At 47.9% G+C, this 26,775-nt stretch overlaps 1 protein-coding gene and 1 long non-coding RNA gene across 4 annotated transcripts in view; both read right to left on the minus strand.

Moving 5' to 3' along the window:
• Positions 1-15,405, minus strand: part of LOC104139890 (uncharacterized) — a 107,712-nt gene extending 92,307 nt beyond the window's left edge. The window contains exon 1 of the long non-coding RNA XR_693170.2: positions 15,234-15,405. This is a non-coding gene — a long non-coding RNA (uncharacterized lncRNA). The remainder of the gene's footprint in view (positions 1-15,233) is intronic.
• Positions 15,406-15,710: 305 nt separating this feature from the next.
• TENT5A (terminal nucleotidyltransferase 5A) overlaps positions 15,711-26,775 on the minus strand; it is a 60,846-nt gene continuing 49,781 nt past the window's right edge. Inside the window, exons 1-4 of one of the 3 annotated variants that reach the window (XM_068937632.1) lie at positions 25,205-25,334; positions 24,637-24,741; positions 21,674-22,140; positions 15,711-20,707 (exon numbers count right to left, since the gene is read on the minus strand). In XM_068937632.1, the coding sequence (XP_068793733.1) occupies positions 19,928-20,707; positions 21,674-22,140; positions 24,637-24,741; positions 25,205-25,307 (1,455 nt within the window). In that variant the 5' untranslated portion in view covers positions 25,308-25,334 and the 3' untranslated portion in view covers positions 15,711-19,927. Of the gene's footprint in view, positions 20,708-21,673; positions 22,141-22,979; positions 23,301-24,636; positions 24,742-25,204; positions 25,335-26,775 lie in introns of those variants that run through there. The other 2 variants (XM_068937630.1, XM_068937633.1) reach the window with 2 other exon arrangements.

The following is a 26,775-nucleotide window of genomic DNA, read 5'->3' on the forward strand; positions in this document are numbered from 1 at the left end:
GATGAAATTGAGAGGGGAAAAATAAAAGTGATACAGAATCTTCAAAGATTTATCAAAACAACTCTGTTGAGGAAAGATTTTTTTTTCCAGCAAGCAGAGTAAAAACTGATATATATCATTACTGACCATACTTGATAGTGTGTATAGCAGCTACAGATGGTAGTGACAAAAGTCAGTCAGGAGCTTTCTATGCTCTGTATCCACTCTCGGCAAAACCTCAGGAATAAACCCAAGCGCATTTGGAGAGTCTGTGCTGGCCATGCTGAGCCAATCTGAAGCTTGACTGATTAGAGATGCGGTCAATGAGAATAAAACCTCTTGTAGAGGTACATGCTGCATATGCATGCTGCACTGAATGAGCAAAAAATATTTACCATCTGGAGAAGTCATAGCTGGAGAGCGTTTGTATGCTGAAACAGCTACAAAATAGGAAATCTGACATTATTTTTCCTACCTTTGCCAGTGGAGCTTGTCAGTGTGTCCTTTATGTCTTGTTCGTAATGTCAAGAAGACGTGCCACCTTTAGACCTGCAACTTCTCAAAAGTTATTGCCTCTCAGATGAGGGCAACGCAGATCTGAGAGCCTTCGTTCTGTTTAATACAACCAAATAGCCTAGCTTTGACCAAGAAGAAAACCGCACTCCTCTTAATCCGTCTACCAAATCCTCAGACTAACTCCCCTGGTTAAACCTAGCCTGTTCTTCTTCCACTTCACTGTGCCTGTTGCCTTTCTAATGCTTACCAAGCTCATGTTAACAACTGAAAGGATCGATTATCCCAAAACATTATGTATTATTAGCAGCAATAAGGCCCTGCGCTGAATACACAAAGGGACCTGTGGCTTGACTCTGCCTGGGCTCAGGTTTTATCACACACAATCACAGACTAGTTGGGGTTGAAGGGACCTCTGGAGATCATCTGGTCCAACCCCCTGCTCAAGCAGGGTCAGCTAAGAGCAGGTTGCCCAGGACCTTGTCCCATCAGTTTTGGATATCTCCAAGGATAAAGACCTTGGGCAGCCAGGTCCAGTGCTCAGACACGCTCTGTGACGCGCCCTCTTCTAGGGGCTGCACCATCCTGAGTCCCACGCTTGCCTGTGCAGTGCCTATCAATCATCCTCACAGCAAAAAAGTGTTTTATTATGTTCACGTGGAAAATTATGGTGGTGAAATACCATGATTTCTGTACACACACTCCTATTTCACACTCATGAGAGATTGTATCTTTGTATTAAGTGATTATGAACTAAATCAGTTTTGGCAAGAGACTCCTGGTTTTTGAGGCTATACCTCACTTCTGGGTGAGCTGCCCCAACATTGGCACACTGCTTCTGCTCCACAGCAAGGCTCAGGACCCCGCTCGCTCCTGCCAGCCTCCTGCACTGTGAAACCTGCTGCATTTCAAACTGCTGGGGAGCTAAGGCTGGATCAGGTGAGCAGCCTGGCCAGCCATAGGAAGCATCACTTATTTGTCAACCTAGCCAGATGCTTCAGGCAAGGACAGAAGGCAAGCTTTAGTCACTGCTGTAGGACAAGAGGAGTTGGAGGAGAAATCCCCATAAAGGTAGCACAGAAGAGGCCAAATTTCAAGTATCTTGCTTTTATAGATACTGGAGAAGATGCCTAATACAAAATAATGGTACCAGGATTTTTGCTAGGTTACTCATTGTGGGTTTGTAACATCCTACTTCTATAACAGGCAATGCAGAGTGTGTATGCCCATGATTCACCCTTTTCCCCTGCTCCCCCAGCTGCAGTTTTGGGCCTGAGGTTAAAAAGTAAACTCTGCAGATGCAGCAGTAGTTACTTCTATTCACTCCCTTCCAAGGAAACAAACCAGGTGGCAGCTTCAACCAGGCAATTTTCTGTCAGAAGTCAAATTTACAAAGAAAACATTTACCTGAAATGACCTTAGACTGAAGATGTAGCCACTCCTCCCAGCCTTCATCTTTGTAGCAGCAGATTTCTAGATGAGTAAACAAGCCAAGATCCAGCTATTGACACCTATACAGAATCCTTTCAGAGCATTACAGGACACTGTGCATAAAGAGACAATCTAACCTGAGTACTTGAAATGAACCTAAGTTGCTAAGACTTGGTATTAGCAACTTTTCCATAGGAAAAGTGATATTTCTAGTGGCAATTTCCAAATGCAAATACAATACTACGGCTGGAAAAATATACATACTGGAATTCACAAAATTCCCATGAAAACAAGAGAGGAAGTCTTCTCCTAGTTTGAAGCTGTATGTGGAAAAGACATTAGATACTGTCATAATCTGAATTGAAGCCCGATATCTTTACCCTGTGATTAATGTGGAAAAATGGTGACTTAACGGGTAAAAATAATGTCTATACGAGCAGTCTTCAGTTTTTTATTTCAGCTTCTAAGAGAGTGGAACTTTAGGTACTCAAGCAGAGCACATAACTGGAAAATTCAGCCAAGAAATGCTACTGTTTAAAGAGAATATCCGAGGGAAACATGAAATCGATTTTATTTTTTCTTTTTCTTCCTTTCTCCTGAAAGGATTTTGAGAAGGTTAGTGAGCTCACAAGGAAGGGAAATGAGATAGCACAGAATTTGGGAGGTATTTAGATATACAGAGAAACCCTGGATAAACATCCATTTTGAGACGGTAAGCCAAATCCAAACCTTCTCACATTCATCCATGAGGCTAGGTGACAGTCAGTATCTCACCCAATAAACAGCAAGAAGAAAGTCCACAGATTCATGTAACGCTCTGATTTTATTTCTCAACAACCTCAGAAGAAATGCCAAACTTGTTGACCTCACGTAAGGAAGTATGTGCTTTATACTGTGTGAACATTGTGAGTAAGAGCTGGAGGCCAACTAAGAGTCCTACTTATTAACCAACAGTCAAAACCAATTGACTGCAATACGTTTTGGGTCACGTATTTGGAACCTGCAACCTCTGCCAAATCCTGGTTAGCAACAGTGGTGAAATGAAATGCATACCGCACTGGAAGCTAGAAGAACACAAAACTTTTGTGGCAACTAAGCAGAAACAATTGTGCACAAAACGCACAGAGATTCGGAATGCGAGGCTGCCTGCAAACTTTTTTCTCACAATAGAAAACGTGGGCAACTCAGAGAGATCGAAATTACTGAGAGTCTGCAAGTAATCGCCCGCTGGAATGCTGGAGCCCTGCGCGCTTCGGGGACGACCCGAGAGCACGGCGCTGCTGTCACAACTGGTTTTAATTGCTCCAATTACAGGACAAGAAACAAACCGAGGTCCCATGGAAGCCAATGGTAAATCATTGGGTTTGGCTCTGCAAGCCTGCTTTTCTCACCGTTAAGTTCTCGCTTTTCAGAAAATGGAAATTGCTTTTAGCGACATTCTAATTTCTCATTAACATGCTGTTGTTACTTGTTATTTCTAGTCGATTCTACAGCCCTACATGATTCAGTCTACAGAATCAAATCTTGGCCTTGGTGCAACTTTGAGTTTTGTGCTTGCTATTTGATTAAGTTTCAGATTTCTCATTATGTGTACTTACAGATTTAGTGACAATCACTTTCTTTTTCACACTTTTCTATGTAACATCATCGGCTGACATTATCAGTTTACCAAAATTCCAGTATAATCTCAGGACTGTATCCTGCTCTGCATTATATTCAGCTGGCTAAAGGTAATTTCCAGCTCAGTTTCGAAAGTGAAGAGTTTTCTAGATAGCATGTGCAATTCCAGATGTGACAAAGTCTAGCCTTCAGATTCCCCATCTCAAAGTACTGCGAGGTGCTGATAGCTTTTGCTGAGCAATTGATTTGAAAAGGAACAGGAGGTTTAAATCATCCTATATTGGTAGAAAAGCCAGATGAATGGGCAGCTCCCACAATCTCCAAAACTTTTGTGAATGTCTTCAGTGTTTCATAACCTACACACTTGTACGTCAATATTGCCCTAAAGGAACTTCTGTGGTTCTCATTACAATTTCTGTAGACTGTACACTGTTTACAGCTAAAGGCCAAAGATGGAAACAAATCTCTTAAGAGTTTAAAAGTGTCAAAACAGTAAAGTGACAGACTAAGAGGATGAGAGTGGCAGTGAACAGAACTGGTTGAGTAAAATATGAACTACCACCCATCAACCAGGCTGAAGGAAAGCAGACACAGGAATACAGGCTCCATCAGGCCTGTTAGGAATAGAAATAGGCTGCAAATGCCACACACTCCAGACAGGCTCTCAAAATTAGACCTATATCAAGAAAGCTGGCTATTGCTTCATCCTGTCTTCTCCTGCTACTACAGCCAGCAGCATCTGCAGTAGGTGCCAGATCTTGAAAAGAGCTTTTATGGGAATAAGATGTCCTTACAACAGTTTCCATCCTTTGGTCCTTCTCCGTGAGGTCACAGGACTCGGAATCCTTTTTCTTTTTTTTTAAATAGGTAGTTGGTAATTAGCGCTTGGAATCAAAAGCTGTGAGGGGAAGAACAGATCAAACGTGTACTGTGTAGCTGAGCAGGAAGTGAACTGACTCTGCTCCAACTAATACCCTGTTTAACATTCTGCTCATTTCAATAGCTGAGCCGATATTCAAGCATCTAAGGAGAAACTAAACAGAATCCACTGCGTGACTGACTGCTGTCAGCACAGCTCAGTGTTAAAATGCAATAGGAAATAAATGTCCCGGGTGAGTCTCTGCAGCACCCGATACACTGCACCTGCTCCTCAGTGTAGCAGCTTGAATTTGTCGTTTACAAGCTCCTAATCATTTCTCTTTCTTCACAGCCTTTTCCAGCAATGAAGCCTGATACATAGTCTAACAGTGCAAAAAAAAAGAGTCTTAGCAGCTTCTGTTTGGGACAGTTGTAGTGACTAAAAGTAAATGGGAAAGGAACATGTGGCTGCCAGGCACATGAAAACTATCAAGAGAAACTATCAGGAGAGAAGCTGGGACATGGTAGTAGGGCTGGAGGCCAACAGCTTGTTATGAGCTGTGCCTAGGAGAGTGGGAACAAACAGAAGAGGGTAACAATTGTTTCAGGGAAAAAGACAGAAAAACAAAATGCAAAGAGCAGGAGAGAAAGGCAAAGACAGGCACCTTCGTACTGCACTGGTTTTAGCGAGTTAATAGTCAGGACTGGACTCGGGGGTGTAGCTGAGGAGCTACTACCATCTCTTAGGAAAGGTCCCGTGCTACAATATAGGGGGAACCATATAGGGGAGATAGCAAGGTGGTTTCAAAAGCAGGAGGTGGTGCAGGATGCAAATCCTCCACATCCTGCACCAGTAACTGTACACACGAAACAAGCTTGCAAGCTTGGGCTCTGTGATACGCCAGCTCCCACACCGGCGTCCTTTAAAAGAAGCACACAAAAACCCAGACAGCAATGAGCCACCCTGATGTTATCTGTGCGAGCCTCATCCCCGCAGCCGTCCCCAGACCCGACCTCCGTTGCTCAATCTTGAACGTCTGGATTTTCCATCGCCTTTTCCTCTTCCCCTTGGCAAGAATGAGCTTGAGCCGGCGGGTGCTGCAGCACCGTGCACATGCGGGGCCTCCCTCCCGCGGCCGCCTCGCAGCCAAGCGCTAACCGGCGCGGCACAGCCAAGCAGATATCGATGCGCCGAGAGCCACGGGAGAGAGGCGGCAGCACGCAAAGACACAGCGATAACCTTTCATGTCACTTCTCCCAGGATTTCCTGACCAGTGCCTTAAGCAAAATGCCTCTGCCTTCAAACTGCCTCATCCAGTTTCAGTGTCCAGCCATCTCAGAGGCCGTGAAATCTCAGGGCGCAAACAGATCTGTGGGCTGGAAGAAGCCTTCAGTCTGCAGCTACTCCCTCTCCGCATCTGCTGCTCAAAAGTTTTTAAACAGAAAACTTTCCGCTCTGCCTCTCCCGGCCAGCTCCGGACAAGACACACTGATCCCTCGCTTGCACCCATCCTCAGCTCACGTTGTTCCCGATTAATCTGAGATATGAAACACTAATCACCTGTCGGCTCCGGAAGGTGATGCATTAATACCACCGCTTGCCCGGCTGGGTGAGGAGCGGGACTCTCGGCTCCCGGCTGCCGCACAGCCCAGGCGAGCGGAGGGCTCCTGCGGCAGCGGGGCGAACCCACATCGACTTCCCCCTCCCCACCGAAGGGCCCGCTGCAAGAGAACATGTCAGATCTTTGTTTGCTCCAGCTGCAAGGGCATAATGAGAAAGGGTTTAAGGACAGCTGATCCTGCCTTCGGATGAGGGGACAGTGCAAATACTCTGGCGGGCTCTTCCCACCCTATTTTCTCTGATAAGGGGATTACGCAGACTGACGATTTTGGAGTTTCACGCTAATAGCACCGATACGCTCCCCCCAGCCCCAGAAACGGCCTTTATAAAAAGGCCTTTCCCCACTTCACCTCCTCCCCACGCCCATGCGCTCAAGCACCCTCGGCACCCTCCAGCGGGTTCGGATGTTTCTAACGAAGGGTCGGGGTCCCCTCGGAGGAGCTGAGCCGTCCCGCGGCCGAGCCAGGCACACGGCGGCGCACAGAAAGGCGAGAGCCTGGTTTGGATGCGGTTCACACGCGTCCTCCAAACCGCCCAGCTAGGCAGCGCGCGCCCTTCAGCAGCATCGCGCCGGAGCGGGTGCACGTTTGCAGTACTTTCCTGGCAGCTTTTCTGATTTTTTTTTTGGCATGCACTTTATAGAAGTAAGGAATGGGAAAAGGAGAAAGAAGGGGCGACCCCCGAAGGCATGCATGCGAGCGGCTTTGCACGGCCGGTGCTGTTCGCCCACGAGCAGAGGGCTCGGCTTCACGACAGCCGGGCTCTGACAGCAGACAGCATTTGGCAGATTATTGCCAAAATCGCAGCACCTGTAAAGCAAGCTGGGAAGCATCCCCTGGGGAAAGAAATCCCCCTGCCTTTCTGTTGCTTTCATGAAAAGTTAATAAATGTCAGAGAAAAAAGCTGAAGATACCATAAGGGCTGTGAGGATTAACTTTCTCTTATGGCAGCAGTGCCAGACTGTTAACTGGAGACACGGCTTTCCTACTTATTGGTTTTTTGTGTTTGGTTTGTTTGGTTTGGTTTGGTTTGGTTTTGCCTTAAAAATACAAAGTCAGTGGTTTATGAATGAAAGGTACACTGGGAAAAACAAAGATCAATTTGACACACAAAACTACATTTCAGTTTCAAAAGGCTTGCATTTGGCACACACAGGAAAAGCATATTTAAGGGAGGCCTCCTACTGCAAAAAGGAACACCATAGGAGATTAACGAGGAAATAAACAGGATTAATAAATAAGGAGTAAATAGGAAGGAAGTTTGGACCAGAAGAGATTAATAAGGACCATAAACTTGGTCTTGCATTGCCCACAGATGTATGAGCCAAATTGTGCTTTATGGCTTTCGAGGTGAAGGGAAAGTGCCAGAACAGCTAAGAAACTTCCGAAAGAGTTGTCACTTATAGCCTCTGTGCGAATTTTTCCCTCGGAGACTTAAAAGGCTGCACAAATAACACGCTAACTCTGCAGTTTTGTGTGACGAGCAGGGGAAGTGCCTACAAACAGCTTTTTTGGCTGTGCTTCCTTCCTTCTAGCAGGAGACAGCCATTAAAGACGATCTGGTTTTGTACAGAAGCCACTGAACTGCGAGGGGAGAGGCCTTCGCTAAGATTGCCTTTTAAAGCACTAAATTGAAAATAGTGAATAATATCCAAAAATGCATTACATTGTGTACACACACACACACACACACATTGTTGGGAGGAGCAGAAATATTTGCTATTTCAAAACAAATTTACCACACAGCTCCGGATAAATATATAGGATATAAGATGTCAAAATACATAACGTTATTATTGTGGAAATTACTTTTTTTTTTTAATTCCTACACTGAACTCTGCTTTTAAAAAAAAAAAAAGTTGAAATAAATTTTAAATAATTTGTTTTCTTTTGTATTAAATAAACTGTCCTAAGTGAAACTAAAATGAAACTGTGTTATTATCATTTTTCCAAAATCAGGCAGAGCACCCTGGGGCGAGGGAGACGGGTGCCCCGGAGCAGGCGGGGGCCGCGTGTGGAGCAAAGGGAGAGCAACGTTTCGGGGAGAAAGAGCAGGAACTTGCCCAGAAATCACGAGGCTGCCGAGGAGATGGTTTAATCTCAGTCTCCAACTTTCTCCGTCCCTTGGCAGGGCCCTGGGAAGCTCGCAGCGGTGCCGTCCCCAGCTCCCGCGTCCTCGGCCCCCGCGGCGCGCCGCGAGCAGCTACGCCAAAGTGCATGGCGCTGGGTCCCTCCTGCACAGCACAGGGCCAGATTTAGCCTTCCCCAGCCTTAGGCTGTTTGGACCATGTGCAGGAGGAAAAAATAAATGCTCAGTCCTGAAAATGAGCTTGAATGGGGTGAATTTCTGCTGTTCCACCTGGCATTTGGGTGCTCCTGGGTTGCCACCAGTGAAGGCCAGTGGCATGGTATCGCTTTGCCTGACCCGCAAGGGCTGTTGATGCCAAGGATGAATTTTGCCCAAGAAGCATGGGAACAGGCAGTAAAATGTAAAAAAAAATAATAATAATAATAGTGAAGTGGAAGCTGTATTCCCTCCTTCCCCAGGACCCAGAGAGACAGGACGTATTGTTTTCCCCTGGCCCTCCTGCTTTTCATCTACATCCATCCTTTGAAGAAAATAGAAACGGCGACAACCCCATGCTGGTTGGAAGAAGGAGTCTGACCCATGAGCTATCACTGTCTGGAGGAAAGTCAGCTTCGACCCGCAGGAGGAGGATGGTCTGTCTGGCGGACTGGCCATATCTCTGAGTAACTAATCAGTTACTTTGCAAGAAATCTGTGGGTTTTTACATTTGCTTGTTTTTCACTTTTACTATACTTAGGAAAAACTGGATCTGCAGTTATTAATGCAAATTAAATGTGTCTGATCCCAACCTTTCTAAATAAGAACATTTCCCTCTATTGCACCATAAAAATGAGTAATTCTTGAAATCTTTTTTGTGAAAAGCTGTCCTTCTGGTCTTTCTCTTTACACTCTGTAAACTACACCTAACAAATGGATTCATTTAGAAATCCATATGCCTTTCAGAGAGTAAATAAAGTTCTCATTTGGACAGGGTCTTATATTTGTTGCCAAGCTCTGAGGGAAAACGTCCACTAACGTCTATCACAACATCAGAAACATAAGTCAACCTTTTGCCAATGCACTACATTACATTTTATCGGGGTAGGCTGGGAGGATTATATATTGAAGGAGGAGCTAGTATTAACCAGTAATTATACTGGGAAAAACTGCAGTTTTCATGAAAGCGAAGATCACCCCACAGCCCAGAGGCCTCCCTGATGCACAGCACTGCACAACATGTTGGCCTAGCAGGGAGGCAGACCAGGCAATTCCAGTCCTAACGCTGAATTTTTTGCCTTTTGTGGGTTGAAACCACATGCGGGCTCACCATATTTCTACTGTGAGTTTTACAGCCAAACTATAAGCCCTGGAAATAGGGAACGATCATGGAAACTCAGACTACCCCATAACCACAGAATACGGCTCTCGCGGGCGCCACTGTAGTCACCAGCTTGCAGCTGAGCTTCAAATTATTCTATTGAATTACTGAAAGGGCTGTTATTAGGCTCCCCTCCCCCAGCCTCATTATTTACAGTGGTTTGCCATCATTAAACCCACTTTCTAACAACTTTTGTCTATAAACTGCTTAGCATATCAAGATTTTTCTGAACATTGCAATTTGATATATTAAGGAGATAATACGCATTGAGTAAGACTGTGTGGCCCACAGTAGTGATTTTCCACTGTCAGTTATACATTTACAACAGGGACTATTTGGGGGAGGTGGATTCCCTGGTGGAGATAGCCCTGCAGAGTGGTGGCACAGTCAGTTTTTGCTTGTGAAGAAAACCCCTGAACCTGCTGCGTTTGTCTGGTAGCCAGCCTAATAGGGGGAAAAAAAAAAAAAAAAAAAAGAAGAAGAAGTATCACCTTCATACAAGTAGAAAGCAATAAACCCACCCAGGACACCCACTCACTTTTGGGAAGTTCAGTGTCAAGAGATGCAGCTTTTTCAGCACGTTTATAACCTCTGGCTCCACAAGCATATAATATTGCCATATGTGACTCAATCATTGCTTCACTTCACCTCCAGAAGTGATTGTGATTCAGAGGGGAAAAAACGCACCTATTTCTACATTATTTACACTATAAAGAAAGAGGACTGATTTCACTTATCAGTGACAAAAATGTATCACCTCGAGCACTCAATCTATAGCTTTTTAAGCAAGCAAGTGGGTTCAGCTGTTCATGAAGACAAGCTGAGATCTTGACATGACGTTCTTAGTCAGTGAACAAATTTAAAAAATTCAACCTTTTTTCATGAAAACTGCCTCTTAGGAACACTTTTGCAGCGTGCATCCCAATTCTTAGAGAAGCGAGGGCTTTCCTTAAGCCAATGAGTTGACTTACTGAGAGACTGGTAAGGAAGAAGAATGGACTCATTGAAATCCCCATGCGGAGAAGCTCCAGGGGAAGGTCTTGCACACGGGTGTTTGCACAGCGCCTGGTACAATGGGTCCTAACCTGGTCATGCCCTTTGGTTGGTATTGCAACGCAAACATTCAACAACAAAGAGCAAGAAAGTACTGCTAGGGTCAAGCTCGGTTATTGACTCTCTGCATTGTATGCTCCCTGCGTGCCTCTACGAGCACTGCAGCATTGCTCCTATGGCCTCATCCAAAGGCCTACTAAATCCAGATGACAACTCTCCTATTGACTCCAGGACGGCTTTTGGTTAAGTGTCAGGCACATCAGCCAGAATTTTTTTTCAGATCAACTTCATCACTCATTTACTTTCCCGTGGCTGTAGGAAGGCATTTTTGACAGCACGGAAGATTGTCACCTAATAGGAAAGACTGTTGTGCAAATGCCTTCAGAATCTGAACGGTGAGCTCCTGACAGTGGAAAAAGCCTGGTGGTCATCTTTTTGCTGCTTAACCAGAATACCGCCTGACCGGTTAAAAAGCACAGGTTAAAACAGTACATTCATGCATATTAGTCAGTTATCTGCACTAGTGACAACTGAAATGCAAGTAATGTATTGAGAGGTCTGCAGCAAATATGACTACTGCCGCAAAAGCTCCAAAACCCAAATGCATCATGTTCAGCATTGAGCCTCTTAGATACTGTGCATGCATTTCACAGAAAAACTGCCAGTAGTTCCTCACTAACCGGAGCCCATTATTCACCCTCAGCAGAGTACATTTGGGGTGGCCACCAGTCCAGCCCTGCAGAAGCTGTGTTGCCCAGTAAGTTGCCTATGTACAAGAGACAGGCACTGTAGTCCTCCTTGGCATCTGAGACACAGATCTTCTCCTTGCAGTGGGAGAAGGGCAGGTGACAAGTGGCCACAGACACAAACTTAGGGTCATCTAGGTTTCGGGTGAAATTTGGCTAGTTTCAAGTTCATGAGACTTCTGGGATTTTTGAACAATGTTATGAAATGTGACATATGCGAAGACCCGCGGGGGCTGCAAGAAAACAGCTGCTGCTCCCGCAAGCATCCCATACACAGCACCAATGTCTCTTTGCTGCCCCACTGGGGACTGTGAATTCAGCTCACACAGATGCAGATTGAGTTTGGCAGACTAGAGAATTCAGCCTTTAATATTTGACATCATTAGTGGCAGAGGAGGGAGAAAAGAAAAGCAATTTGGAAAGCTAAATCTAAGAAAAATGTGCAGTTCAATTTTACAGTTCCATAAAAAAGGCAAAAAAGCAGTTCACAGCTGGTAAGAAGGAAGGCCTCAGTTCTTGGTTTCACTTCTGCCACTGGCTGACATTTATAGGATTACTTATAAACAGCATTTATAAGAGTCAAGTCATAGTTCACAACACTATCATAAAGGAGAGGAATTTTTGCCATTTTCTAAATGTGAAAGTACTGGGTAAAGGACATCACAGGTACACATCCAGCAAGTATTTTAGCCCCAAGCCAAGTGTCTTCTTTGCCAAGGGTATGAAAGACTTAGGGTAAGCCAGAGAGAGGTTTTCAAGCTGAGAAAGAGCTTCTCTACTACTTTAGGTGCTGACATTTTTAATAAGTACCTTGCAGTGCACTTTATTCCTGTTTTAAGCATAATTGTTGTTCTGCTAAAGTTTTAATTCCTTTAACTACTATTTTGCACTGCTTGTGATGCCTAAGTAACTGCTTGTACGAGCCTGCATGGATAATTCCCTCTGTTATGAGGAGCTGCTAGTGGAAAATTTGATTTCAACTATTTCTGAAGAGCATTTCACAAGAGACTCAGGATCCCCATCTACCTGGGTATGCCCCAAACCTCTTGCAAAACCTCAGCTAACAAACTGAGCAAGGAATCTTACATCGGTGGCTGTCAGACAGCAGATATCATCAAAATTACTGATAGCCCGAAGAGCACATGGTGCTGATGCCTCCAGTTCCCATTCAAGAATCAGGATGAGGAGGGCAACAGAGAAGCATGCACAGAATAGCAATGCAGAAGTGAGAGCAAGAGAGATTACTCAAGAATAAAAGTTTGTTTTTTTTTTTTAATAGTGGCTTTGTTTTTTTCTCAAAGCACGAGTTGAATTAAGAATAGTTACAATTATAGGAAGATGTCCTTGCAATTACTGCTCCATGTCAGAACATGCTGCAGAAACTCCATGGATCCTGTGCTGTCTGGGACTGGGGCAATGCGTCAGTCAAGGGAAACACGTTTTTAAAAAGTCCATATGGCCAATGCAGATGCAAAAGTGCTCTTGAAACACTCCTTTAAAGAATATGTTTCCTGAGAGAAAGTAGTTGGAGAGTCCCTGTGCATCTCCCTCGGGAATTCCTGTCTTCCCAGCTCAAGGTATCTCTCATCATCTTCCTTCACATGGCAGAGGGGGTAACACACACTCGAGGGGTGAGCTAGGGGTCTCCAAAACAGATTTACTGTGTACTGGCTTTGTTTTAGTGGCGTTTTCGAAAGCAACACTGTTCTACGCCCTGCAGGAGAGAAGCCAAAGAGAAGAAAGCCTGTTTACGTTACATAGAGAGACTTTCACTTTTTAAAACTGCTGGTCATTCTGGATTTCTCCATTTTCAGGAAGACAAACAATTGCCAGAAGAGTTGCCCACCTTCAAGTCCAGCAGAAGGCAGTGTATTTTTGGGCACACTACCCTCTTTGAAAGCAGGGATTTAGGCCCTTCAAACCGTTATCTGAATCAAAGGGATATTTTTACTCTGGAGAATAACTGTTTTTCGCACACAACATTGAAGTGTACATTTTGGGCATAGTTTTTCCTGGCAAAACAAGGCAAAAGGAAATTTTCTGGCATGCACTGAGAATGCACAGCCATACGGAGCGGTGGACTGTTGCACCCACAAACCAACCATTCTGAACAGCCTGGGCTTGTGTAGGAGATGACAAGGTCTGTTCATCCTGTTTTTATCAGGCCTTTGAAGGTTTAAGATTTCTTTTCTGAACGGCAGTGCAGATTCTGATTTTGTGTTCCTGCTCCTCCGATGAGAATTAGACCCCCCCCCCCACACACAGAATTGCTTCTGTCGTGCCCCTACAGATGCTCTGCAGACGATCGCTCCAGAACTACACCAGCTCCGGTGCAGTGGCACACTGCTATGGACTGTACTTTATCTAAGGGCATAGGGCTGCACGCATTGAACAAAGAAAGAAAGGGGAAGAAGTTGCCTGGTGGCAGCTCCAGGAAGGCATGAGCAGATCCACACAACCACTTGGCAACAAAACGCACACAACTATGCAAGAAAAAAATCTCTGCAGAGGTTTCATGGGGGTTTCCCAAGAGCAGGTTTATAACACTGAACTCAGTATTATTAATTTATTGCTTTCCAGGGACTCCAGCTACCTCTACTAGAGGAAATAGGGTTGATTTAGCCTACGTTCAGCTTCATTCCTGGGCAAAAGGGTTCCTGGGGATTTTTTTAAATGAAATAAAATAAAAATGTGCAGCGGCGGTCAGGAGAAACTGCAGGCCGTTACTTACCGGTAAAAGTGACAGCTCCCCCTTACTAGCTCCTTTTAGCAGGGAAAAAGTTAAAGACTTGAGCCATTTCTCCCCTCCCAATTTAATCTGTCAGCCTCTCCTGGAGCTTTTCATGCTGTTGTCGGTCAGGTGGTTCACACCTCACATGAAGGCTGTGAACCCTCCCTCTTCTGCAGTCCTGAACCCTCCTCCCTCCTCGGAAATACAACCTACCAAACCATAGCGACCCACTAGCTCTGTCTCCATTGCGTTATTCCACCGTTCAGGAAGAAAGACTTGTGTCCAGATACCTAATTGGCATTTGTCTCTCCCCCCCCCCCAAAAATAACTAAGCACAGAAGCAGGAAATAACTCAGTCCAAAGCGTACGCGCATCCGCTCAGGCTTGCGTTTTTGACAGGCACACAAAGGCCTCGGTGCTTTCCCCCGTGGGCGCTGCGGACGCCTCTTGTCAGGTCGCCTCAGCTACTCTACAACTGAGCCAAGCGAAGCTAGGAAGCCTCGGGCCGCGTCCCCCTCGCCGTGCCGTGGGCCGACGGCGCGGTCGGGGGGACGGCGCGATTCCTCTCGTCCCCCCCCTCCCCACCCCGGCCACCTCCCTCGCCAGGCGAGCCGGCGGTCCCCTGGCATGCCCGGGAGGTGTCAAAGGAGGCACTGTGCAGAGGGAGCCCTGCGTCCGGCCAGGGGGCTGCTCCGGCGCTTGGAAAAACCAGCAGTTCCAGGAGCGCGTTTGGTTGTTTGTTTTTCTAGGGGAATACGGGTTCACTCATCATTACAATAAGCATATTCAAGCTCGCGCTTCGCCAGCGTTTAGTCTTCCAAGCCGAGAGCGGCGTATGAATGAGCCTAGTAAGAGCTGCATACTGCGGAGTCTTAGTCAATGTTTTTCAAATTTGGGTCAGTCTGAGGCAGCCCGCTTTAAAAAATATTGCCACGAGCATTGTAAATTCATATTTTATATTCCCTTGAAGTGCCTTCTGAGGAAATTAGCCTTCATTACAGAGGCATCTCCACTGTAAACACAGCAAGCAGAAAATACCTCGGCTGACAAGGATAGCATTGTAGGGCAGGAGAGGAGACTAAACGCCGAATCTGAGGGAAGGAGCGGGTCCATTCAGCAGCTGAACCGAAGGGGCTTGTGAAATGCAGCTCCCCGAGGTGAGAGCCGCGGGGACCTGCCCCAGCTGCAGAGCACCTCGCCTTCACCGCACCGAGCGGGACCACCGCGCGCACCCACCGAAAGGCTCAGGTTGAGGCGCCGGCGCCTATCGAACACGTCCCAGGGGCAGCAGGATCCCCGCTCCGCTGTGTGCAGGATGCAAGCGCCGAGCAGCACGAGAAGGTTTACATGCCGCTGCGGGGACCTAAACCGAGGAGGTGGCGAAAGAGCACAAGGCTGCTGCTGCAGCTCGGCTTCACCAGGACAGCCCGTCTGGTAAAGCACAGGATTTCAGACCATTTACACAGCTCAATTAACGTCCAACCAAGTATTTTTGGCACTGGCTGGGGAGGTTCCTTCATAGCGGAGCAAACCCCGTCAAATTTGGCCGGCAGAAGGCAATGCTTTTCAAAATTTATTGTGCTCCGATGGGAAAGCGGCTGAGGGCTGCTCTTCTCAGAAAAGTGCTGCCCTTGTCCTTTTTAATGAAAGCGAGTTGGCACTCATTAGGAAGCGGCCATAGCTATTTCAGACACGGAAGACAGCAGACACAAATCAATAGAAAAAAATAACTTCTTTTTATTTACAAAAAAAAAATCCAAATATTGGATGCTGTAAACAAAATTCACAATCTGTTCCCTCTAGAGTCTGGTTTCCATCAGCTCTTTTTCTGTCTGTGACAAAGCCTATAGTCAAAATGTTCCAAAAGAGCAATCCAAGGAGCAGTTTGCTGCAACAGGATGCCTTGCAGAAGGCAACAGTTGTAAGGAAATCTGAGGGAAAGCAAATCTGCACAGACTCCTACAGACTGCAGAAGCTTGCAGTGCTTTAGCCAAGCTGTCTTGAAATTTGCAGGCTTTTTTTTTTTTTTTTTTACTATTTATTTTGTTAGCAAACCATTATTACAACAGCAAAACAGTACACTGATTTCCTTTCTTGCAAAGGAAACTCTCTGCCTAAAGAAAACCATACTAAAGAGTATATTCAAATAGGAACTGAATATGCAATTACATCTTTTCCTTTGCTGTGCAGTTTTATCTAACACACTTCGTTTTCTCAGTTAAAAAAAAAAAAAAGAAAAAAAAAAGAAGCTTCTTTTGAACTGGTAAACTGGTAGGAGCCTATGACATGATGCAGACCAAGCATTTAACAAGAGGTATTTACAAGATTTGTGTGAAGGCTTTTGTGCAAGATAAAACAAAATACATTTTTAAGTATGCGAAACTACAAAAATATGATTTTTTTGGTGTTCTAATTGCCCTCCTATTTTTAGAAGAAATTTTTCTTGCGTTTGGGGGGATAGCTCCATCTAAGGAAAAAAAAAAACCCATTTCAAAGCTCTCAGTTGTTTCATGATAGTTACATTTAACCAAGCTTAGCTCCCTGTTGGTTAGCAATAAATTCAGCTGTGGCACAAACAGTTTTACTGTAATCAGGTCAATGTTTTTAATCAGTTCAGCTCTTTAAAAGGGGCACTGTCTCTTGTAGCAAGGTCTAACCTTACATCTGATTGGATGGGAAAAACGAAGTCTACAAAGCAAGAATGCGGTTGTTAACTTTCAAAGTACCAGTGTGCTGAAGAGGAGAGGAAAAAACAGTTAAAAAAAGTCAGACTTCATGCAGGGGAAGGTGTGCAAACCACAGAAACAAACCAGCTTTGAAAAGGGTTTCTTATTTTACCCTTGGCCTAAACTCATGCCTTCTTCCCACCACTAACACCAGGCACCTTTTAAACTACCAGTCACAGATAAAACAAAGCTCTATCAGTTCCAGCACTTGATCATTAACATATGCAAAACAGATCCGTAATACCTATATAATATATATAAAAACATATTATATATGTATCAAAATGCGAGCACTGAAAGGTGCAGTTTAGCTCAGAGCCCTGCTGCATGCACTATAAGATAACTAGCTGCTGTCAATCATAAACACAATAAAATCTGAGCTGAAAGGAATTAAATCAAAATCCGCTTTTAAGCAACGGGGAAAAATAAAAGTCCTTCAAAGGCAAAATACATTGTGTCATGTACTATCAGCATTTTGTGGTTGTGGCACAGCTATAGATTCTCAAACCCTTTTAAATAGCGGATGACTCATTTATTTGCTGCAAATAGTTGTGGCAAGAGAAGACATACCACATTACCAGCTGATCCTATTTCCCCAGCCCTCCCCTTCGCTTCCGTCAGGAACCCTCCGAGGAGCGACGGGGCGAGCGTGCCGCTTTGACAAGCGCGTTTCCGTCCTGCTCTACAAACGGGAAACCCTGGGCCACGAGAGACAAACCTGGCCTTGGCACGGCCGGCGAGGAACGGCCTTCCCCGGCCAGCGCGGCGGGGCGAGAAGCGGCATCCCGCGCGGCGGGCTGCGGCCAGCGCGGCAGGAAGGGAAGGAAGGTGGGGACGAGGTCTCCGAGCAAACCACGCGAAAACGGCAATGAAACAGCTTTTTACGGTTCCCCAAGAACTCACAGGGAAGGTGCTTCAGTAAACAAAGCGGGTTCCGGTTAAATTGCCTTCGGAGATAAAAGTACAAAGCGTGACAAAAATAGATGTAGCTTGGTTGCTCTGCAGGAAAATTCACTGCCAGGATACGAGCCCTGTCCCTCGCCCTCTTCCCCTGCCTCCTCAAAACCACCACCGTGCCTGCAACGATGCAGGTTGCATCACGTTTTCTTTCCAAAGCCTGAATTCCCTCTTTTTTTTTTTTTCCTCTTTTTTCTTTTTCAGTAAGAAAAAGCAAAATATTAGACTCAAGTGTCATTTAGTCATTAGGTTTTCAAAGCCCAACAAAGAATTTAACACCTTCCGAGATGTCACTGAAGTGAAAACAACAGCAGAGGTTCATTTTCCTCCTGCTGACCGTTTGGGAGAGGAAATGAAAGCGAATAGTTATTGTTCCAATGTAAAGTGATTCCATTTAAATAAAGTACAGTACTGAAATTGTAAATGCAGTGTGACAACCAGATCAAAGATGTTTAATATTTGCATAAAAATATATATATATAATATATATATATTTATAAAATATAATTTTAAGCAATCGTGCAACACTCTTAAAAAGGGTTCATTTCACATTTACTAAATTCTAGTGGTCCTGGAATGCATAACGCATTCTATTAAAATATTTCTTTAAATATTAACAATTAGTGTTCAAATCACCAACTAATACAATATTCTTTAGCTGTCAGGGGGTTTAAATAAACCTATCTTTGATCCACGTTCCACTGAATTATACATCATGGAGGTATGCAGTCACAACATTAGTGGGTTAAATGTCAACATGGCATTACAGTACAAAACAGTTTAAAAAAAAATCAGCTAGTCATATGTTTCTCCATTTGTGGAATTATTATGGCTCACAAGCAACCCACTGAATTACTGTAATCCTTGTTCTTGCAACCAAAGACATTATCTGAATCCCACCTTAATCCTGACTGGTTTATCTACTCCAAATTATTCAGGTGTGGGTTGAAAAAATTCACTGCAAGGTACCCACTGTCCTATGACATCCTGTTGCAAACTGGAAAACACATAGTACTTTATTTAAACATTCCTTAATTGCTACATTTTCCTAGACCATATTAATATATATTGTGTGTGTATATATATAGATATACACATATAACATGTACATATATACACACACAAACATATATACACACATACACACACGTACCTAGGATAATATCACACCGACATAACATTAATTCTACACAAGTATTTGCCAAGAAAAAAAATAGGGCATTTCCTCCACCACTTATTCACAAGCTTATGTTATTTGTTTTTAATCCTTGTGTCCCTGATAAAACAAAATGCATGGTTAAACCACAAAACTATATTTTCTCACTTCAAATTTTATGAAGGCATCAGGCACTTTTGATTACTATTGGTGTGTACAAATATAGCAACATCTTCTTTCTTTTATTTATATATATATATATATATATGTGTGTATATATATATACTCTACTGTATCTTCTTTGCTCGGATAACTTAACTGTGAAATCTTTGGTCCTTGAGTATATTTTGTTTGCCACAGCTGGTTCTCTTGCATTCTCACATTTTTAAAATGTGAGGCATGCACACAGCTGGAAATAATGGACTTTTGTCATCATACGCGCTTCTGTTTTTATAACTGTACCAATCTACTACTGTTCATTTGGAGCAAGCTGTTTCTGTTAAAGCATTTCTATTCAAGCAAGCTATACATTCTGCAGGATCATTCCATAGATGGCACTTGCTGCAAGCCCCAAATGCAGTAATTCCAATATACATTTTTATTCAGCTTATCTCTGCTTTATGCCTCTACTTTTAATTCCTGAATATATATATAGAATTGTTTTTGTGATTTTTTCATTTTTGTTGTTTTTTTATTTCTTTCATATTCTCCCTTTTGCAGATCCCATTCTAAAGTAAGAATAAAAATAATAATAAAAAAAAAAAATAAGGCTTTCCCACCTTCTCTATGCCAAAGCTATGGGAGCAGGTATTGCCAACCCATATTGTCATCAAGCATTCCTCCCTCACTTCTTTCAGGGGAAGCTGTTTGCTTTTAATGACAGGCCTCTTGTGCTCTGGGGTAGGATCCAATTGTCTGGGGATTCTTTCTAGATCATGCTCCCGTTATTTATTAGAAGAACCACAAGCCTTTGCCAAGCCTGCAAATCAGAGCAGATCATCATTGCACAAACACCCCATTTCAGAGGGGCGCATCGCCCCTTCCTACATGTTAAGAAACGTTCTCCCCACCAGGTCTGCTAACCGTGGTCCTTAATTACAGGGCAGCCAAGTAGAGTAGGTGTGCTGCTGGCAGGGGAACACCGTCTGAACCTGGGCAATGTAGTAATTGCTGAAGTTGGCATCTGCTACGTACGGGGCTGGCTGGTAATAGCAGGTGACATTGGCCACATTGGGGATGATATTTTGCTCGGCTAGGACGCGGATGGCCAGCATGGTGATCAGATTGAGAGTCTGTCTCCTCTCATGTCCCATCAGGCACACTGTGCTCTCATTCACCACACCATGAAGGGTCATGAGATAGTCATACTTGCGGTCCTCTAATCCCACAAAGTGGTTCTGCAAGTAGGACTCCAGCTTTCTTTGCTGCTCTCCAATGTCTGAGAAGTCAATGAAAAATCTCGAGCACATGTATCTCTGCAGGGACTTAATCTCGGATTCGGAGGCAGCCCTAAAGCCCCTTACCAAAAGGTTGCAGTACTTAAGCAGACCACCTCCTCTGATTTCTTCCGGGTTTCTGGTGGCGATTATCTTGTTGCAGAGGTGATCAAAGGCTTCTTGGAAATCCCCATAGACGCTCTCCCCAATGATAGTCGGGTGAAAAGTTTCAGTCATTGGATTCTCTGAGCACTCATAAAAGAGCAGCAGGGAGTCCAGCTTGATTTGAAAGGAATCGACACTGAATTCAAACTGCCGCCTCAGAGAGTCCACAAATTTCAGCTCCACGTTTTTGCCACTGTTGTTGGACAAGGAGATGAGACTCCACCGATCTGAATCATTGCATACTTTTACCATTTTCTGCACATACGCTTCCTACAATCGGAAAGACAAAATCAGCAAAGCAAGACACAAACGCAAGGGATTTCCCTTTCGCAGCATTCGTTTGCATTCTCCCCCACCTCCACCCTGTCCTAACGTTTCAGAAGGGATTTTAAGGAGCCTGCAAACCCGATACAAACCCGAGGAGACATGCTTAACGGAAGAGCTCAGAGTGTTGTTATCGCACGGGGAAGACAGGGGAGGACGTTCTGGGACTGCGTTGTGCACAGGAAGTATTTTGCAACGCTGCTTCTTTGAAGCGCTTCTAAATATATCTATACACAAAACTGGTGGCACACCCACCAAATATCCACGCACTAACACACAAAAAGTCACCGCTAAAATAAGGTAGGAAATCATTTTTTAATCAGTTTTCACCGCCCACCCACTCCCTCAAAATAAACTTTGCAAGTGTTCCCTCTCCTCAGTCTTGGCTCTTTTCAGGGCAGGTTCTGCAAATCCACTCCATAGTCCAAAAAGCCCCCCCCCCCCCCCCCCGCAAAAAAAAAAAAACAGAAACGAAAAAAACCCAAAAGCTTACAGGCTTTTGGCATTCAGCCTAACTAACTCCAGCGACCTGTCTGTTGCGACCGGGGGGGGGGGGGGTATACGCCTCTCCGCCGGGGCCCTTGCCCACACGACAAAGCGCTCATTGCCAAAGGTATTTTCTTCCTGCGGATATCAAAGCTACCTACGCTCCCGCGCAGCCAGCCGCCTGCGGGGCCGCGGCCGGCGCAGCAAGCTGCTGCCAAGCCGAGCTCTGCCGCCTCAGCGCCCGCCAGGTAAGCCGATGCCCCCGCCGAAATTAAGCGACAGAGAGGGAGGCGAGGTTAATTAACGCCGAAGGGCACCAGGTAGGGCACCGCTTCAGCGCCAGCTCAGGAGCTCCTGAGGGCTGGTGGGGAGGGGGAACTCTTGCGCGTGTCCCCCGTGGGTGCGGGGGGCGCCGCGCCGCTTTACCTTGAGGGTGAGCGGCGTGATCTTCTCCTTGTTCACCCCCTCGGGCAAGAAATCCAAGAGGCAGTCCAAGACCACGTCCTTCACAGTCTGAAACTCGGCTTCCCCTTTGAGGTCGGCGCAGAAGATGAGGTCCAGGTCCTTGTAGCCCAGGCCGCTGTGCTGGTGCAGGACGTGGCTGGCGGCCGAGCCGTTGAGGCGCACGTCGCGCACGCCGATGCCGCGCAGCTCCAGGCGGCTCCGCACCACCTTGACGATGAGGCGCGGCTGCATGGCCAGCGTGGGGAAGTTGCCGCGGCCGTGGATGGGGATGGTCTCGCCCAGGATGCGGTCCAGGCGCTGCACTTGCTCCCAGCTCAGCACGTTGCAGTGCGCGCTCTCGCCGCCACCCGCGCAAGTCCCGCCGTCCTCGGCCATGGCACCGCGCCGCCGCGCCGCCGCCGGCCCCGGCGGCCGCTCTTCCTCCGCGCCTGGCAAGGGAGGGGGGGGGGGGAAAGCCCGCGGTCAGCGGCGCTGCTTAACCTGCGCCGGAGGCCGGGCAGCTCGCGGAGCGGCCGCGGAGCAGCGGCGGAGCGGGGCCCGCTGCTGCCGCAGCCGCCGGGCGCGGAGCAGCGCGGGGGGTCTCTGCGGTGGCAAGGACAGGGCAGCGGAGGGGGGTGGAAGAGGAGGGAGGGGGGAAAAAAAGGGAGGAAAAAAAGCGCGGCGCAAGCAGGGAGGCGCAGCGGGGAAGGCGCCGCCGACCTGCAGAGCCGCCGTGCGGCCGCCTCCCCGCCGGGGCAGAGGCCGCCCGCTGCGCTGCGCTGCGCGCCGCTCCGCTGCGCTCCGCTCCCGGCCGGCCGCTGCCGTCTGCGGAGCCGCCGTGGTTCTGCCCGAGGAAGGTCCCCGGTAGTTTTTATACGGGGTTTCTCCGCTCTTCCGGGGCTCCGAGTCACGGCGCCCGCGTCCCGCCCCCTCCATCTGCATGGCCGGCCTCGGCGGTGCCCCCGGCACGCCCACGCCGTGCGCACCCACGGGCCGCCCGCCCCTGCGCGCCGGCGGAGCGGTCCTCCCGGCCCTGCTGGAAAACCCGCGCAGCGCAGCCGCGCTCCCGGCGGCGGGGGGAGGCGGGAGGCAGGGAGGCCACGGGTGACCCCGCACACGCACCCCGCGGCAGCAGCGCGGGAGGGCCCGCGGGTGGCGCAGACCTGCGGCTGCGGCGCGCCGCCTGTGCCTTCCCCCTGCCCCTGCGCGCCGGCGGCGGCCGCGCAGCGTGTGGCACCGGCCCCCAGCTGGCGTTCCCGGTCTTTCCAGGCACGGCCAAATTTCATACCAGAGCGCTGGAATTTGGCAAGGGAAGCGCTCCGAGCAGATGCGGAGGATCCCCCGTTATGTGGTTTTAGCCGCTCAGCTGCTGACATTTTCGGAGACATCTCCCAGCGCTAGGCACGCCGAGGCGCCCGCCCAAACCTCCGGGTGCGGCGGGCCCTAGCGAGCGAGCCGTCCGGGGGGCATCCTGCCTGCAAAGCGAAACTGCGGGGATTTGGGGGGGGGAGGAGGAGGGGGCAGTGCGAGAGCGTGCGACACGCAGGCCCCGCCGGCTTGCTCTCCACCTGTTCCCATGCGAACCACCGGCGCGTACCCGGGGCTGAACACGACACCTGGGGGTCGGGATTCGCCAGAGCGAGGGACACTTCGCGGCTCCTCCCCGGGCCGTGCACAACCACCTCCCCCCAACCCCCCCCCCCAAAAAAAACCGGGCCGTCTGGGCAGTACCGTGGGGGCGGGGAAGGGGGGGGTCACTCAAGGCTCCAAGCCTTCAACGGGGCGTTGCACAGCGCCGAGCCCCGCAGCCCTCGGGGCGGGGGGGGGGCGGCAGGGCGCCCCGGGGGAGGAGGGGGGGGGGGAACCACCTCGTCCGCCGACGGCGCCGCGCCGCGGGGGTCCGCCGCTGCGTCACGGCCGCCGGCGTTCGAGGCTCTGTGACGCGCTCCGCGCCAGGCCAATGGCGACGCGCGCCGCCGTGACGCGCGGGCGGCGGCGGGCGTGTGAATGAGCCGAGCGACCCCCGCTGTGTGTGTCTTTCCCCCCCCCCCCCCACGAGCCCCCCTCCCCAAACCCGGCGCGGGGCTGCACCCCGGGGAACCCCCCTCTCCCCGCGGTGCTCCGCAAGCCCCGAGCTGTCACCGGGGGGGGGGAAGGGGGAGCCGTGTCCCCTCCCCACCCCGAGGGTCCCGGTGCGGAGCGGGTGGGGGCGCCGTCCGCTGCCCGCCCGCCGCGCGGTACAAGCGGGGACGCCCCCCCCCCCCCCGCGCCCCAGCCCCGCAGCCGCGTGGCACGGGCGCCCCCTGGCGGGCGCGGAGCGCGCTCCGCGGGCCAGGGTTTGAAGCCGGGCAGAAATACCCCGCTTAAAACCTGCGCCTTGCGGGGGGGGGGGGGAGGGTTGGATTGAGCCGCAGTGATTTGGGTGCGCGGGATGGAGGGGGCAGCCGGCGTCCCCGGGGGTTTCGCATCCGCGCTTCTGCGAGCGCGCTCGGCCTTGTAACATGGCAACTCCAGTTTCCAGAACTATATATGGAATGTCTCATGTGCCGGGATCTCATTTTGTAAGGGCTGCCTGGATCCCTCCCCTGCAGTCTGCTAACCCCCCGGGAAGCGAGGTCAGTCTTCTAAGTTCTTTTTTTGTTTGTGTTTTTTGGTTATTTTTTTTAAGCGCAATGGTGGAATTAGCAGAGAAGCAGGCAGCTGCACCGCAAAACGTTCAGACCGGCTCTGAGGCGTTCAAGGGGCTGCGCTGCGTGACTATGCGGGGTTTTGACCCAGAGGCACGTCTCCTCACACCCCTCTGGTGCACTGAACAAATACTCTGTCTCACGTTGCTTCATTATTCAAACATAACTCCTGGGCTGGAGCAAGTCTTGGTTTTGGATGCTCTGCAACTCTCAGGGGCATGGGCTGTGCACAGCCTTCCTGCCCGCTGCCTGCCCTACCTTGTCGCGGGAGGGCTTTGCTGCCGCTGCGCGCCGGGCTGCTGGGGGGGCCGCGGGGATGCCAGCACACACGAGTGACCGCGTCTCGGCACGAGCCTATGGTACCTGTTGGAAAGCCAGGAAAGAGTTTTGTAGCACCTTGTGCCAATGTGTTTATCCTGCCCCCCCCCCCCAAAAAAAGCAGAAATGCAGGAAGCTTTTAAAATGTGAACGTGTACAAGTGAACGCAGCTTAAAAGCAGCAGTGGCAGACTGTGGCAGACTGAACAGAGTCTGCCAGCCTATTTACTTATTTAAAATAAATATTCAGACTACGAGGGGCAGCAACTAGCTTACTGAAGGGACCCTGCGGCCGAGCGCCGGGAGCGTCGGAGCTGCAGCGCCGCCCGAGCCCCTCTCTGCCTGTCTGCTCGTGGGCACCCTCCTGCTCTGCAAACAGCCCAACCTCTGGACTTGGACGCCCACCAAGCTTGCTGGGAGCAGCATGTGCTCAGGTCCTCCGCGTGTGAGGCCACGTACCCAGTCCCTAAATGCGGATGCAGGTGCCAAGGGCAGGCCCCAAGAAGCACCTGTTTTCTCGGGGCAGCCCCGGGGGTGCAGGCAGAACGGGTGCTGGCGGCTCCCCAGGCCGGACCCAGCAGCGCATGGGGGTCCTGGCTCGCTGGTTTGCATGCCTGCGACACAGGCAGCGCTGCCCTTAGTTTGTGTTTAGGAAGTTTGGCGAGGTTAAAAGACAACCAAGCTGAGGAATTCCTGGTTCCCAGTCTTGCCTCACTCCACTGAACCACAGCTCGCTATGGCACATGCTTTAATATTTTACAGCAATTAACTACCTTCTTATTCTTAAGCAAATTAGCAATATCGCTGAAGCCAGATAACTGGTTTCTAGAACAAAGGTGAAGGTCAGACCTGTCCTCTCATCACAGTTTAAGCTAGGCCGTCCCATAAATCTGGGAGAACAGTGGCTAGAAGAAGTTAACATTTCATTTGACCTGTGCTTCTGAGCGTGTTGCACTGAAATTTTACCAGTATTTCAAATACTGCAGAATGTATTGGTACATTTACACTGGCCAGTAGGATTTAATGCTGTTTGAAATGAATCATGTTGCATTTCCCTTAACCTGTTACCACTTATAGCTCAAACAAGAAAAATAGGTAGACGATCGTTCTGGAGAGTACTGTTCTGTTAAAGAAAATGCGAATATAGTTAAGAAGGAATCCATTCACACCCTAGGTATTTGTTGAAGGAGCAATGCGAGCCAAGCTCTTCTCTCATGATCCCTTTCTTTGTGTAAGACGCCTGCAAATTACATCCCGCTCACTTGAAACACGAGGAGACATCACTTCCAGCCACAATCGCCACATTTACACTTTTTTAGTTCAGAAAGATACACAGGATATTAATCATCATGCTTTTTGTATCAATGAAGCATTATTTAATCAACATGAAATTCTGTTCACTTCTCTTCCCCCAATTAACGGACACTAGATGGATGGGGTTTTTTTTCATTGTCTAAATACAGTGGAAGTAGAACATTATCAACAGTAGGTGTACTGCAGATCTTTTGCTTTTATGCCCTCCTCAAAAGTGAAGGCAGATTACAGAAGAATATATTCTGAGAATCCACCTCAGAGTGTTTAAGAATATGTAACTGGGGAAGGGGAGGGGAGAGAAAAAAAAATTGTTAACCTCTACAAGAATGATTCAGGATTTGATAATGTGCAGTGCACAGAACAGCATTCTAAAACATCACATTACTTTAAATGAGTAGAAATCATCCAGAATTGTAGCAAGAAACTTAATTAGGGTTAATTACATTGACAGAAATTTAGAAATATCCGCATGAGTTATAGAGATGGTTCTAATTATGATTGATATCGGTAATGTAGCTGCTATTAAAAGCATTAATTCAACTCATGAACATTTTCTCTGTCCCTTTAGTGACAGTCACTGCGAACAGTAGTTCTTTGACAGACTTTTGACCAGCTTACTCAAGCACATTGCTTTTATTACCCAAGCAATTAGTGGGAATGTAAGATGTGTGATATGAATCGTGTCTTTCTGTATGTTTGCACAATATTGTTCAGTTAGTACCTAGACCTCACCAATACTTTCAATCCTGCCCCAAAACAGATGAAG

The sequence above is a fragment of the Struthio camelus genome, chromosome 3 (assembly GCF_040807025.1).
Source record: "Struthio camelus isolate bStrCam1 chromosome 3, bStrCam1.hap1, whole genome shotgun sequence".
NCBI classification, from domain to species: Eukaryota; Metazoa; Chordata; class Aves; order Struthioniformes; family Struthionidae; genus Struthio; species Struthio camelus.